Genomic DNA, 16240 nt, shown 5'->3' on the forward strand with positions numbered 1-16240 from the left:
CCCGGCACTCGGAGCACGACTTCGGGTCGTGGTTGCGCTCGAGGCACCACAGACAGACACGATGAGGGTCCGTCACTGACATCATGCGGTGACAGTCCTCGCAGGGCTTGAACCCGGGATTCGGGGACATCCCCACGCACCAAGTTCGCACCAAAAAAGTAGACAAAACGGTTGAAAGGTAGCTTTTTCTCAGATCGGCGCGTGGCGCAGAAAGAAAAGAACTGATGTCACTGCGCGAGGGCAGCGTCTATGTACTACTCCCGACGTCATCACGGCGACCATGACGCCTATGGAGTCAACCGACGCCACCTACCGACGCACAAGGTTATTGCTCGAAGAAAAAAATCTCCGGATCCAGTCTGACGCCTGGGGGAAAATTCTAAGTAAGGAATCTGCAACTAGAAGTCTCTATCAGATATTGTGTATAATACTTACCTCCAGAAGGAGTATTGCCTCTAAGATATTTTTGGTACTCGGTCACCCAAATAAACTACCTTTATTTTTGGTAACACTGAGTATTGTCTTTGTGTATAAGTACTGTGTAACTATAAGTGGTATTGCATGAGCTTTACATGTCTCCAAGTTCAGCCTATGCTGCTCTGCTATAGCTACCTCTATCGGCCTAAGCTGCTAGAACCCTACTACATTTCACTAATAAGGGATAACTGGACCTGGTATAAGGTGTAAGTACCCAAGGTACCCACTACAAACCAGGCCAGCCTCCAACACCTGGCTGCCAAGAGTAGGTTACAGACTTCAGGAGTAAGGTAAAAAGCTGTGAACTGCAGCCGCTCAATCTTCATGCAAGAAGGCAGAGTGTGGACAGGTTCAGGTGAAGAACTCCGCCTTGCTGCTCCATCAGAAGATCCTCCTGAAGGGGCAGTCTGATCGGGGGATCGATAGGACATTTTCAGCAGCTCGGAATACCAGACTCTCCATGCCCAGTCCAAAGCCACAAGGATCACTTGGGCCCGGTCATTCCTGATGATCTTAAGAATCTGAGCAGGAGTGGTATGGGCGGAAAGGCGCACAGGAGGCCTGAACTCCACTCAAGACTAAAAGCTTCTCCGAGTGATTGCCACCTTGGAAACTCCAATGTACACTCTTAGCAGAAGTTTACAGATCTAACCAAGGCTTTCTCCACAGCTTAAAGAGACCTTGCGCCACTTGTGATCCGCTAGTCATTTTTGTCTGAGTTCATCTGCTCTGGCGTCCAGCGAGCCAGATGCCCTCTCCCCGCCCTGCTTGTTGCAGAACCACATGGCGGTGGTGTGGTCTGTGAACACCTGGACCATCTTTCCCTTGATAGAGGGAATAAAGGCCTTTAATGCCAGCTGGAGCGCATAGAGCTTGAGCTTGTTGATGTGGAGTCCTGTTTCCACCACAGACCAGATTCCTCCGATCTTCCCCGCTCCCAGATGGCCGGCCCCATCCCAGGAGTGATGAATATGTCACAACTGTCATATCTGGGTGTGGAAGGGAGAGGGATCTGCCTCTAGCCCAGTAGCGATTTGTTAACCACCAGGGCAGATTTTCTGCAGTTCCCTCTGAGATCTCGACCTTGGCGGAGAGATTCCCCTGATGCTGCATCCACTGGAACTTCAGGTCCCACTGCAGAGCCTGCATTTGCCATCTGGCATGTCACCAGTAGGATGCAGGAGGCAATGATGCCCAGCTGTCTGAGTCATTCTAGCTGAAATCGAGGGTAGAAACTTAAAGATCAGTATCATAGCCTGACTATACTGGACTCGCTGCTTTGGAAGATAAGCCTGAAACTGTGTCCAGAACAGCTCTGATGAAAGGGAGCGTATGAGAGGGAGTCAGGTGTAACTTTGTAACATTTATAGTGAAACCCAGCTAATGCAGGAGGTCTGGAGAGGACTTCAGAGGATGAACATTAGAAGTTGAACACCAAATGCAGAACCTCTTCCACTTGAGCTTATACGTCTTATTTGTAGACTGGGCCCTGGCACAGGCAAGTACTTCCCTGCAGTCTGAAGGGATATCTAGGCCATCAAACTCATAGAATTCAGGAGCCAGGTTGATAATCGAAGAGAAGTCGGGTTGGGATGACGGACCTGCCCCTGATTCATCGTTGAATTATAGTGTATGTCCTCTGCTGACAATATCGAGTACCCATTTGTCTGATGTAATCTGGGACCACTGGTGGAGGAAATTGGAAATTCTGCCCCCTATCAGAGTGTTGGTATAGGGGTTGGGTGCAGGCAACTGATGAAGGTCAGTGTTTTCTTGCAGTTTCTTTGGCTTTATAAGCCGATTTTCCTCTTGCAGCTTGCCAGAAATGCGTGGATGACGGTTGTCGATAAGTATGCGGCTGCTGCTAGCCAATGGTGGAACAAAATTGGCCCTGGTAGGATGAGTATTGGCGGTACTGGTGTGAGCCGCCTCTATAAGAATAGAGCCCCCTTCCTCTCGCTCCTCGAAAGGGCTGTCTTCTGTATTGCAATGTACCCAGGGATCTGGCTGTTTCGGTGTCTGTTTTAATAGATTGCAAAGCATTATCTACATGCTTACCGAACAAGAGCTCACCATCATAGTGCATGTCCAAGATCTTTAACTGCACTTCTGGTCGAAACGATGTAGCTTTCAGCCACCCCTGACGTCTGAGTACGGCCGCGCCGGCTAACTGGCGGAAACCTGTAAACGAGACATCTATGGCACAGTCTATAATCTCAGCCGAGATCTTCTCACCCTCCTGTAATATTTTGCGCGCTTCCGCTCTCCTATCTTCAGGCAGTAGCTCTATAAACTGCGACATGACGGACCACATCTGGCAGTCGTATCTTCCCAGGATTGCCAGGGAATTCGCTGCTCTGACCGTGGTGGCCGCCATAGTTGAATTATCCGGGGGGGGCAGTCAAAGATTAAGACGGATTTCTGGACCTTCGCTGAGCTGCCTGTGATATGACAGAATCCGGCTTAGGGTGACTAACCAAACATGCTGGAGAGTTGTCTGGTGCTTTGTATTTCTTTCGAGTCTTGATAGTAAAGCTGGTATAGAAGACGGGGTCTGCATTACCTTAAGCCCCTCTTCCCAAATGAAGTCAACAATAGGTATTGCTCTTACTGACTTTCTAGTGTCCTCTTTGAAGTCATATAGGAAACAGTCTGACTGCTTTGATGTTATTGGCAGCTGAAATTTTTTTGCTGCTCTTTCCATCACACTGTGAAAACCACCAATGTACTGTGGTGGCGAGTCCACTGGTGGTGGCGTAGAAGGGGATGGCGCCTGGATCTGATATTCATCCCATTCCTGAATTAGCGAGTCAGTGTCTTGAATTTCACCTTCCTCCTGCTCGTCCTCTGACGAAGGTGGATCAATATCCTGCCCAGATGAAGGAACTGGGATAGGTTCCGTAGAATCCGATGGCTGAACAGGAGTAGATATCGGCATGTGTGGAGGTTGTACCGGAGTAGTGGAGCCAGGTGGAGGGAATCTAGTGTAATAGTCCTGCATCATCTGCTGAAGATTGGCTATCAAAGAGACAGGCATCTGGATCGTCTGCTCCTGTGGTTGTACGTGACTCTGCGGCTGTTGACCTAAATAGAGCTGGTCACTCTCCTCTTCATCCTCCTCCTCACATTTAATGCGTAGTTCTGAAGGGCTACGTGCCACCGGGAAAAAAACATCATCTGAATATATGTCATCCTCCTCCTCCTCATCAGCAAACAGATGCTGCGGGGGTACTGGCGCAACTTCACTAGGCGATGTATGAGAAGGTAACAGGTGAGTAGATTTAATCTTTATCAGCAGAATCCTTTGAGGTAAGTAAGGAGATGCTCCATATTGTTTGGATAAAGATTCAGGAAATTGAGCCGTCGACGGAACGTTTGTTGATGGTGTTCATGTCGATGGAGCCGTCGTTAGCAGGGCGCGCCTCGACGGAGCTGCTGTAGACGGTGAAAGTGTCGACGGAGCGGTCGTCGACGGAGTAGTCGTCAACGGAGCTGGTGTCATCGCTGATGTGTTAGACGGCAAAGTAGATTGTCGCACCGTCGTCGATGCATCCATCAGTGGGATCGTCGACGAAGAGCTTTGGAGCTTACCCGTTGATGAGTGCGTCGACGATAGCGACCTCACCTTTTTCCCCGCCGACGGTCTCTTTGTAATCTTTAAGGTGTGAGCAGGTGAGGGACCGTATTTAAATCATTGGCGACGACGGAGCTGTAAATGTGGCCGTCACTGTTGTCGTCGATGAAGGAAGACCTGCCGTCGACAATGCGGTCGTCAACGGCGCCTTCGACGTGTGGAAATCTTGGATGTCGACGGTTGTAGGGAACTTGAAGATCTTTTGAACTTTTTTGATATGGTAGCTGGAGTAGATGGCTCAGAACAAACCTTACCACTATGTTCCCTGGAAGTTGATAGGTGTTCCTCAGGTCTGTCCTTAAACACATACAGCTTCTTAGCGGACTTACTGTTCTCGGATGAGAAGCTCTCCACAGACCTTTTCCTCTTTCTTGAGGCCACTGATGTATCGCTGTCCTCCTCCTCTGAGAAAGTTCTCTGGATTTTCGCTTTTGAAGCCAAAGAAGGAGTCTGGCTTCTCTGTCTCTGAGAGTCTTATTAGGAAATGTCCTGCAAATCTTGCAATCATTGATCTTATGTTCAAGTTGGAGACAATAGATGCAGTCCTTGCGAGGGTCTTCACGATGAAGCCTTAATTTTCCACAGGTACCACAAGGTCTAAACAAACCTTTTCTAGCTGTAGACATGATGGAGAAAGAAGTACAGCGAAGCTAAGAGTGAAAGCTGAATAATATCTCCTGAAGAGAAAGTAAACTGAGCAGAGCTCAGGGAGACTCCCTTACACACAACGTGCGGTAGAAAGTCTGAGAGACTGAGCCTCTGTGCTGAGGATTCTAAAGGGGTGGTCTCGCCTGATTGGCTGAACTTTGGGCCTTTCCTAATGAGGCTGATAGCTAGGAAAGTGAATGTATTTTTGCCATTGACTACAATGAAAAAAAAAAGGGATTTATCTATTTATTGCTTTCTATGTACTGTGGGACTCCCACTTCGACAACGGGGAATGAGTCAAGCATGTGAATCTATGAAAGATACCCCAATACTGGAGAATCTGACTTTTCAGATTCCAGTAATGAGGAGGTTAAAAAAGGTGGGGGCCAGTGTGAGCTGCAGAATCGTGCACAGCCAATATTTGGACGAAAAATACAGAGTAGCCCACAGTTTTTGGCAGGGGCTGAAATGCATTCTTTAAAAGATTACACCCAGCAAGAAGTTGACGATGTTACCGATAAATTCAGACAACTTTTGCAGAGTACGATGTGTACAATTAATTCAGACAAGACACAGGGACTGTCGCAAAATGTGCAATTTCTAGGAATTTAGTGAAATCCAGAACATAGAGCTTTGTTGTTACAGGTAACACAAAAGATTTTGGAGTTTGCTACTCCTCACACTAGGCACGAGACAGTTTCATGAGATTGTTTGATTTTTGGAAACAGCATACCCCTCATCTGAGTAAAATATTAACCCTTTGGTGCGAAGTAACAAGAAAAAAACATTAGTTTGAATGGGGTGAAGAGCAGCAGTATGCTTCTGATTTGGCAAATTAAATAATTCAACAGACTCTAGACTTGTGGCCAGTGCAAGAGGGAGACATTGAGTTTCAAGTAACTGTTCAGGGACAATATGCAAATTGGAGTATGTGGCAGAAACAAGGAAGGACGAGCGTGCCAGTAGTATTTTAGACTAGAAAACTACCTGACTTTGGGGAGCGCTATACTCCTTTTGAAAATCAGCTTTTGGCCTGTTATTGGGCTCTAGTGGATACTGAGCACATAACACTACATCAATGTAATTCTGAAACCTGAAATACCAATCATTAAGTGGGTAATGAGTTCACCTAAATCTCACCATATAGGAAATGCACAAGAGGCTAGCATCATACGCTGGAAATGGTAGATACAGGACAGGGCTGGAGTAGGACTGACAGGCACTGTAGCCCTACATGAACAGGTGTCACAAGCCCCTGTACAGGATGAGGAGATGGTGCAGGAGGTACCACAGGTAAAATATTGACCAGTGAAATAGGGTGTGCCATTTGAATTCTTGTCCCCCGAGGATAGGAAGCATGTTTGGTTCACTAATGGTTCAAAAGCCATGGGAAAGCAGTATCATACAATCCAGTTACTGAAAAATTGTTGACCACCATAGGAGAAGGGGAAAGTAGCCAATATGCAGAGTTGTACGCTGTTTATCAAGCTGTAAAGAAAGAACTGCTCATATTTATACTGATTATTGGTCCACTGCCAATGGGTTAGCCACTTGGCTTCCCACATGGCACGCACATAACTGGTTTATCCACTCACAGGTGCGGAGCAGAGTTGTGGCAGGAAATTTGGGAATGTTAGACCAGAGTAAAGTCATAGATGCTCATTGTCCCAATGAACCACTGGAACACTGGTTCAATTACCTTGCAGATGACTGCTTATTGAGTTTATCGTAGCATTAGACACTGCCATGTTAAAGGCTACCTGTGATTTTCTACATTGTAAACTGTGCATTCTGTCTTGTTTTCGTGCTTTTTCTCACCAAGGGCTTTGGCTGATAAGAATGTAGTCAGACGGCAGGGAACGGCCTTGTTTTGATTAGACATCTTGCAATTGTGGCCAAACCCCAACGTGTTATTTTCAAAGCATACGTAACTAGCCAGCATGTTTGAATTGGGAAATGAGGGTTTTTTCCAGAAAGCTCCTTTTGGTTGTTTAAGATACAAAAAGACCTGGTGCAAAAGTGAGAGAGTCAGTGGCCTCAATCAGGATTTTAGATGTCGAATGCCTGATATCTTTCCCATGAGGGTAGAGATCTCCTCCTTTTTCACAGTCGAATGGGGCCATCGTCTTGCTGGCATGAGAAAGATGAAGAACCTGACAGGCCCTACGGTGAAGCATTTTAAATTCATTATTTGCTTTGCATTATAATATAGATACATATATTTGCTGAGTATATTGCAGTGGAGAATCATTTTGATATGTTTTCCTTTCATTGCTGTGACTATTTTTAAACGTGTGCTTTCAACATGCTACTCTCCTTTTAGGAACCTTGCGTTGAAATAATAAATGTCTTCTTTGAACTAAGAAGTGCATTCCAGAGCTTTTTGTCAGCTCGGTCATTAGTGAAAAGCAAAACACTTGGACACAGAGTAGGGGGGCAGGTTGGTGGTTGGCTTGGTTTATGGTGGGTTTTGTTTTCAAATTTGGGCTATGAAGAAGAGGGCCCTTTGGATTCTTGGGGACTGGGTAATGGATAAAATTGGTCACTCTGTTCATAATATGTTGCATGTTTTTTTGCATGTGTTGGCACATGTGTACTTTTGTTTTGAATATGGGATTTTATCCTGGAATAGCTTTTTAATATTATGGCTCGAATAAAGTGATTGTGCTGGAACGTTTCTGGTTTAAGCTCACTAAGTAAGCAACAGTTAGTACGAGAGAGCAGGAAGTTAGCTCTGTATATACTATCTCAAAGTAAGAGATAGTGTGCACAGAGTCCAAGGGATCTCCTTAGATGTAAGATAGTGGCAACATTAGATAATTCTAATGCTCTATTTTGTGGTAGTGTGGTCGAGCAGTAGGCTTATCAGAGGTCAGTGTTAAGCATTTGTTGTGCACACACAGGCAATACATGAGGAGAACACATTCAAAGACTTAGCTCCAGGCTTTTATATAGAAAAATATATTTTCTTTTAAGAACCACAAGTTCAAGATTTGAAGTAAATACATAAAATGCAAGGTACTCCACATAGGTAAGTTAGGAACTTTGAATTAAAGCAATATCATATACAGTTTTTGTTAAAATGGCAATAAGCTATTTTAAAAGTGGACATAGTGCAAAAATCAACAGTTCCTGGGGGCGGTAAGTAATGGTTAGTTTGTGAGGTAAGTAAGACACTTACAAGTCTCAGTTCCTGGGCATAGGCAGCCCCCCGTTGGGGGTTTAAGGCAACCCCAAAGTTACCACACCAGCAGCTCAGGGCCGGTCAGGTGCAGAGGTCAAAAAGGCACCCAAAACACATAGGCACCTATGGAGAACAGGGGTGCTCCGGTTCCAGTCTACCAGCAGGTAAGTACCCGCGTCCTTGGGGGGCAGACCGGGGGGTTTTATAGAGCGGGGGGGGGGAAAAGGTGGAAGCAAGTAGGCACACAAAACACACCCTCATTGGCACAGGGGCGGCCGGCTGCAGTGTGCAAAGCAGGGTTCGGGTTTTGAAAATCAATGGAGGGACCCGGGGGTCACTCTGGCGGTGCAGGCAGGGCACAGGGTGGCTTCTCGGGTCAGCCACCAACTGGGCTAGGCAGAGGGTCGCCTGGTGGTCACTCCTGCACTGAGGTGAGGTTTGGTTCCTTCTGGTCCTGGGGGCTGTGGGTGCAGTGCTTGGTCCAGGCGTCGGGTCCCTTGTTACAGGCAGTCGCGGTCAGGGGGAGCCTCTGGATTCTCTCTGCAGGCGTCACTGTGTGGGTACAGGGGGGTCGTCTCGGGCTGCTCACGGGGTCGCAGTCTCCGGGGAGTCCTCCCTGTGGTGTTGGTTCTCTGGATCTCAAGCCGGGGGCATCGGGTGCAGAGTGTGAAGTCTCACGCTTCCGGCGGGAAGAATGAGTTCTTTGAAAGTTGCTTCTTTGTTGCAAAGACGTTGCTGTTTTTGAGCAGAGCCGCTGCTCACAGGAGTTTCTAGGTCCTGGGGGTCAGGGCAGCCCTCTGAGGCTTCAGAGGTCACTGGTCCCTGTTGGATGCGTCACTGGTTGCATTTTTTCGACTCAGGAGACAAGCCGGTAGGGCTGGGGCCAAAGCAGTTGCTGTTGTCCGTTGTCTCTGCAGGCTTGTAGGTCAGCAGTCCTTCTTGGTTCAGGTTGCGGGAATCTGATTTCCTGGCTTCTGGGGTGCACCTAAATACTAAATTCAGGGGTATGTTTAGGTCTGGGAGGGCAGTAGCCAATAGCTACTGTCCTGGAGGATGGCTACACCCTCTTTGTGCCTCTCCCAGTGTGGAGGGGGGCACATCCCTAATACTATTGGGGGAACCCTCCAAAATTAAGATGGAGGATTTCTAAAGGCAGGGGTCACCTCAGCTCAGGACACCTTAGGGGCTGTCTTGACAGGTGGGTGACTCCTTCTTGTTTTCCTAATTATCTCCTCCAGCCGTGCCGCCAAAAGTAGGGGCTGGCATCTCCATTACCTGGGATGCCCAGGGGTGCTGTAAAAAAAGGGGGTGAGCCTTTGAGGCTCACCGCCAGGTGTTACACTTCCTGCAGAGGGACGTGTGAAGCACCTCCATCCAAGTGCAGGCTTTGTTCCTGGCCACAGAGTGACAAAGGCACTCTCCCCATGTGGCCAGCAACTCGTCTGGTATGGGCAGGCTGGCAGAAACTGGTCAGCCCCACACTAAAAGTCGGACTGGTATTCAGGGGCATCTCTAAGATTTCTTCTGGGTGCATCTTACAATAAATTGCACACTGGCATCAGTGTGCATTTATTGTGCTGAGAAGTTTGATACCAAACTTCCCAGATTTCAATGTAGCCATTATGAAACTGTGGAGTTCGAGTTTGATAAACTCCCAGACCATATACTTTTATGGCTACCCTGCACTTACAATGTCTAAGGTTTTGCTTAGACACTGTAGGGGCATAGTGCTCATGCACATATGCCCTCACCTGTGGTTTAGTACACCCTGCCTTAGGGCTGTAAGGCCTGCTAGAGGTGTGACTTAACTATGCCACAGGCAGTCTGAGGTTGGCATGGCACTCTGAGGGAAGTGCCATGTCTACTTAGTCATTTTCTCCCCACCAGTACACACAAGCTGTGAGGCAGTGTGCATGTGCTGAGCGAGGGGTCCCCAGGGTGGTATAAGACATGCTGCAGCCCTTAGAGACCTTCCCTAGCATCAGGGCCCTTGGTACCAGGGGTACAGGTACACAGGACTTATCTGTGTGCCAGGGCTGTGGGAACAAAGGTACAGTTTAGGGAAAGAACACTGGTGGTGGGGCCTGGTTAGCAGTGTCCCAGCACACTTTCAATCATAACTGGCATCAACAAAAGGGAAAATGTCACGGGGTAACCATGCCAAGGAGGCATCTCCTTACAGTGACGACCTATCAGGAAGGGCCTGTGATGTCACGTACCTGACCTGGCCACTCAGATGCTCCCAGGGCACTCTGCCCACCTTGGATTCAAGATGGCACAATCAAGTGGCCACCTGGAAGAGGTCTAGGCACCAGCCCTGGGGTGGTGATGGACAGAGGAGTTGTCATCCCCTTGTCCAGTTTCACGCCAGAGCAGGGACTTGGGGGTCCCTGGACTGGTGCAAACCGGTTTATGCAAGGAGGGCACCAAATTTGCCCTTCAAAGTATACCGGTGGTTTGGGGAGGCTATCCCTCACAAGCCACGTAACTCCTATTTCCAAAGGGTGTAGCCTCCCACTCCCAAAGAAAATCCTTTGCTCTGTCTTCCTGGGTTTGGGCTGGTCAAGCAGCAGGAGGGCAGAAAACCTGTCTGCAGGATGGCAGCAGCGCAGGCTGCCCGGAAAACCCTGCAAACTGGTAGGTGCAAAGCTAGGGGTCCTCGAAGGAGTCAGAGTGCATGGAATCATACAACCAATAATGGCAACAGTATTGGGGTACGATTAAGACATGTTCAATATCATTATGCCCAGGTTCGGAGTTACCATTATGTACGTAGCTGAACATAGGTTCATAGGTCCATTACATACGTAAAATGGCTTTCCTACACTAATGAAGTCCAGGAAAATTGAGCTAGAGGTCGTAATGGCACCTATGCTCATGCTGGGGTGCCCTCACACACACAGGTACTTGGACCTTGCCCTCTGGGCTGGGAGGGCCTGTCACTGGGGTGACTTACAGTGACCTGTAGTGAAAGGGGTGCATGCACCTTTTCACGCAGGCTGCAATGGCAGACCTGCAGACACATTTTGCATGGGCTCCCATGGGTGGCATAATGAAGGCTGCAGCCTATGGGGAACCCCTGGTGCCCCAATGCCGTGGGTGCCTAAGTAGCCTATAATCAGGACTTACATGAGGGCACCAGTATGCCAATTGTGGGGTGTCCTAAGTCAGTAACAACTAAATTTAGAGAGGGAGCACATTCAAAGGGGTCCTGATTAGCAGGATCCCAGTGAACACAGTCAAACACACTGACAGCATGCGAAAAGTGGGGGTAACAATGCCAAAAAGAGGCTAGAGAGAATTTCTAAATGGGGACGGGTGGGGTTGATAGTTATCAGATAAGATGCTCCAAGTGTGATTGGTCAGCGGCAGACTTGCCCTGTACTCTGTGGTTTCTGGAATGGGGTCTTGAAGTTAATTGCATCTGGTCTGGACTTTGAGGTCCAATTCTCCTCTAAAGAGATTCTGATAGGAGTTAAGCCGGAGCAGGACTGGGGTCTGAAACGTCTGCTCTCAATAGTAATTGTGTCCGTCCGCATTTCTATAACCATGTCATTGATTTCCCACTTTTCGTAAAAGTCAGCTGCATGGTCAGCTTTCTTTCAGCAGATATACGAATTAGAACTTGAACTGGCTAGAGTTAGAGGACTTTCCTCTCATAAAATCTGACTGTATTTGGGCGATCTATAATTGGCACTCCCTCATCTTGGTACATTTTTGAGAACTAGGTTTTATGATTGAGGCTTTATGATTGATCTATTTCTTCTTATACTTTATATTGTATATCTGGTGGTGATATGCCAGTTTTGGTTTTCTTTTTCGCTTTAGTATTATAATAGCTTTATTGTATATGTTATTCTTTCTTTTGCTCCTGGCCAAAATTTATTTCCATTGTTTTATAAATTGCTATTGTGTCAATAATATGCAATTCTTTTGATTCGGTCCTGATTCTAATTTTCTTTGTACTGAACATCTCTGACCAAAATAATAATAAAAAAAAGAAAACTAAGTAAGAATCTTCTCTGGGAATTAAAACAGCAGATTTCACAAATTCAGACTGATCTAGAAGGCAGAAAATTCTAATCTTACAACACAAGGTAGTAAAGAATATCAATGGTCCTTCTACTATCCATGATATACAGATGTTCTTAACGGGATGCCATTTCAGGATAAAAGCCCACTCTCAGTACTGACTGGCAAGCATATGGTTCAAGCCGTAACCCACATCTGTATATCACGTTTACTTGCTGAGTAAAGACTGGTCTGTGTGAAAAAACTTAAAAGTTTAATATTAGACGAAATTGTTTACCTGTCATGGGTGTATCCGTGGTCTGGTCTGCAGCATTCCATTAAAGTTTTCACATCCCACGTATCTGTTTTACTACCACAAAGAAGCTGATCCAACTAAGGCAAAAATACAAACCAAAATGATGACTGCAGTGTCAACAACTAACAATTAAAAATCCTTAAAGAAAACGGACATAGAAGCAATATCTGTAAAACAAATAAAACACAAAAAAAAAAAAAACTTTACATCTATAAAATGTGTGATATTAGTTCGCCATTGCAGGGGTAGGTATAAAAGAAAATGAACTGAACATAGCAACTTTAAGGCAGTAAGCACATCACCTCTACAAGATACCTTGTAATTCCGTTACTTGGATTAATTTTCACAGAATAGGAAAGCTTACACCAGTTCTCGGCCACTTACTGACGCCAGGGAAAAAAGCAGGTCAATTTATGACTTAAAGCAGAATTCTAATGATGAACAACCATATTTCCATGTAAGTAACCTACCTTCTATACAGTGACCTCTACTGATACAGAAACGCTGAATATAACTTCAAGTCTATATCCATAAAACATGGCAGTAAACCAAAAGGACAGTCACTTAAATAACAGCATTTCAGCCAAAAGAAAAGCTTTCGTAACACTCTTTCTGGTAAATACTGGATCTACCTGCAGCTGTATTACCTCCTGAATGTCCCCAGGCATCAGTGCCGGACTTAATCGGGAAAGGTGACATAGCTGTTCTACATCATAGGTGGCAACTTGGCTTCAGAATCCACCTAGGTATATCATCAGAGACCTACATGGAGCCATCTCAGTATACTGAAAGTTACTGTTTTTTTCCCATGACGTCTGATAAAGAAACAAGGCTAAAATGGTCAAACTGCCGTTTACCACAATTAAACTTGGGACTATTGAAAGATCCGTGGCCACTCGAAATGATGAGGTGGGCGTGGCCTGTGAGGAAAAAAACAAGACCAATGTTCAGAGTAAAGAGACTTTGTGTCAACCACCACCTCTGCAGGCAGGTCAAGGTGACTAAGGTTGCATATCCAGGCATGAAGTTGTGAGGTCAGGAGGCTGGACAGGCCCCTCCCACTGTGAGAGGGCTCCATCATGAGCAGAAGAGGAGGGCACACTGACAGGCAGAGCAGACCTGAGCACAGCATGCTAACAGCTAGAGTGAACAGAGCTCTCTATTATAGCAGCAGAGATCTGAAATAAAGACAGCGCTATGGTTTGATTTACACTGAAATTTGATCTTGCGATTACTAGGTAAGATGGCCAGGTCTTCACAACTAGTATTTCTGAGGAAAATACTAAGAGGTTTGTTAAAATACAAGACTTGAATTTCACTCTCTACTAACTGAGGCAAGCACCACTAGGATAGCCGCTTTCCATGAAATTTTTTGAAACAATGACTAAAGCATGGGTTTCAATAGAGAGGTCAGGGCATCAATTCTGGAAGCACAATATTGAGCTCCCATTGAGGAATACGCTTTTCCAATTAGAAAGTAATCTTCTCAATGTTCCCCAAAAGGTTTTAAATCATTGAGTTAAAACATCTCGTACAAGACTTTACTTCGAAGTGTACCTTGAGGAAAGAACTTTAGCCCTGAATTGTAAGTACTATAGCAGGGTTTCACTCACACAGATGATACAATTTACGTATTTCTGCAAACACCAGAATGGAAACCTTTTCTTATTTAAAAGCATAAGAAACATTTTGCTTTATTCAGGATGCCTCCAGGTATCTGTGACGGATATGAATACGCATACTGTAGAAATGTAGGGACCAAGCTGGCGAGCTCAAGAATGGTAGTTGGGAGTGGAGAATGTTACCTTGAAGTAACCAGAAGACATCCAGTCTGTGTCTATCGCATTATGAGAAATTAGCATCATACTGTTATTGGTTTATGACAGCAAAGTGTCTATAGTTGGGTTTCGTAGAATTAGAGAAAATGTAAGAGAAATGTATTTGATCAGCTGATCAAAAGGGCATTGCCCTCCCACCTGGAGTCTAGGAACCAGAATAAGAAGCAGCAAGCATTCCTCAATGTTTGATTTGCAAATCAGATCATTTGCAAGAGATATATTTCAGTAAAACACTGTGTAAAGATTTTTTTTAATTGCTTATTTTCTCAAAAGATTATGCATAACAGTCTGCATTGATATGTTCTACACCTGGCAGGCAAACATAGACGATTCTGTCCATCAGGAAGTGCCAGATGGTTTGATCTTATGTCAATAAGGTCCACAACCTTTGCTCTTGGCTTACTCAGGTTGAACACAGTTGTAGTGCTATGTATGGGTTGTAAGAGAACCATTTGTAGACTCTAAGGCTAGGTTTTCCACTCTAAGATCCAGCAGACTGACACCATATGTTGACTGATTGATTTGGGGACAAAGCACTCTGAATCTGGAGGGTCTGTGCTCGTTTCCCACCTCAGAAGTAAGACATTCACCAATAAAACCAGCAAATACATACAGTGAGGATACCAACACTTGGAAGATTACTAGGCTGCTCGCAAAAGTCACATCCCTCCATCTATCTTGAGCATGCTGTTTCAATTTCTCTTACAGGCTCTGCTGCATGAGCCTCACAGGCTAACATCTGGTATGATGAGGAAGCATGCCATCAAGCTCAGTAACAAAGAGACCCATTGCACTGTGGGATGAGAAACTGAGTGTAGAACATGAAGTGCCACCTTTTCAATTGTCCAATGTGGATCCCAAATAATATAAACCTTACACAGGTATCAAGGAAGACATGGTGTGACTTTCAGAGCCCTAGAAATTGAATGAGAAATGCTGCTTTGAAATCTTGCTGCACTTTTAGATTGGGTAGACCTTCAACAGTCCAGGTAAATTATTTTCTGGATTATGTACTTGGAACCATCATGTTGAAAATGCATGCAGAGCTGATTGGACACAAAATAGACTTTTGTACTGCCAATGAAGAGCCCCCACCATGAAGTGATGAATCATTCACTGGCCCTCCCCAACAGGGACAGGAACTAATGGACAAATTGCTAGAGGGTTACAATGCTCTCAACTAAAACGTTTCCCTTCTAATCCAACTGTTTACTACCTCCACGTCTCAAATGGATTTGAATTGCTGCTTTCATGCCAGAGAGAACCCCAAATAAATCACTCTTCCTTTCATAAGTGAAGTGAAGAGGCTCCACCAGATTTTTTCAACATTTCTTGGAGTTTTCCTGGTGTTTTTAATGATGGTAATAGCAAGCCTTTTTGCTAGATAAGGAGTTACTGTCTTGGACAACAAGGCACGATGATTGTGTACACTGTTCAGCTCCTTTGTGTCTGGGATTTTTCTTGACTCATAATAGGACTGTGTGCCTGTACGTCTGAGTGTGTGGGTGGTGTAGGGGTGGGTGTGTGAGAGGGTCCATATTAGAGATGTGTGCGACCAGAATAAACTTGGGTGGAAGCACAGCAGAGACCTACACTAAAACCTTCATTTGCCAATCATTGTCAAATTCCAAGACATTAACAGAGTTTTTCTAGGTGTCAGAGAGGAAAAAGCGTAGATCCTAACGCAGGCAGTGTTTTACCTAGCAACATTTCTAAGTTTGAATCGGTTCCCTCCCATCACATAAGCCTATGTATTTCGATAAAGTGTAGGTACTGAAATGTAAAATGTACACATAAAAATGGCAATTTCCACTGACCATACGTCCGCTCAAATGGGGAAATCCCCACAATGGCGTAGTGGATTGTGTTATTTCTTTGTTTTACGATAAACGTAAATCAATATATCCCTAAAAGAGGAGCCTTTTCTATATGCAAATAATGTCTCACAATTATCTGGTATTTTGTGTATTAATGTACCAGTTTTACTTATCAAATTTCTAATCACATCATATGAACAGATAAAGGATCACTTGTATCTTTAATAAATCGTTTTAGACACATCGTACCTCCAAAAAGATGTTATGAAATGGATGACTTGTGCATTTTAATCGTATATTTATGTAACCATTTGT

At 45.4% G+C, this 16240-nt stretch overlaps 1 protein-coding gene across 13 annotated transcripts in view; it reads right to left on the reverse strand.

Annotated features, from left to right (window-relative positions):
• The window catches only part of TRIP12 (thyroid hormone receptor interactor 12), a 1145873-nt gene that overhangs the window by 22540 nt on the left and 1107093 nt on the right, over window positions 1-16240 (reverse strand). For all 13 annotated transcript variants that reach the window (XM_069213427.1, XM_069213421.1, XM_069213434.1 and 10 more), the window contains one exon: window positions 12253-12347. In XM_069213427.1, coding sequence (XP_069069528.1) covers window positions 12253-12347 — 95 coding nt within the window. The remainder of the gene's footprint in view (window positions 1-12252; window positions 12348-16240) is intronic.

This window comes from Pleurodeles waltl, chromosome 11, assembly GCF_031143425.1.
Source record: "Pleurodeles waltl isolate 20211129_DDA chromosome 11, aPleWal1.hap1.20221129, whole genome shotgun sequence".
In the NCBI taxonomy this organism is placed as follows: domain Eukaryota; kingdom Metazoa; phylum Chordata; class Amphibia; order Caudata; family Salamandridae; genus Pleurodeles; species Pleurodeles waltl.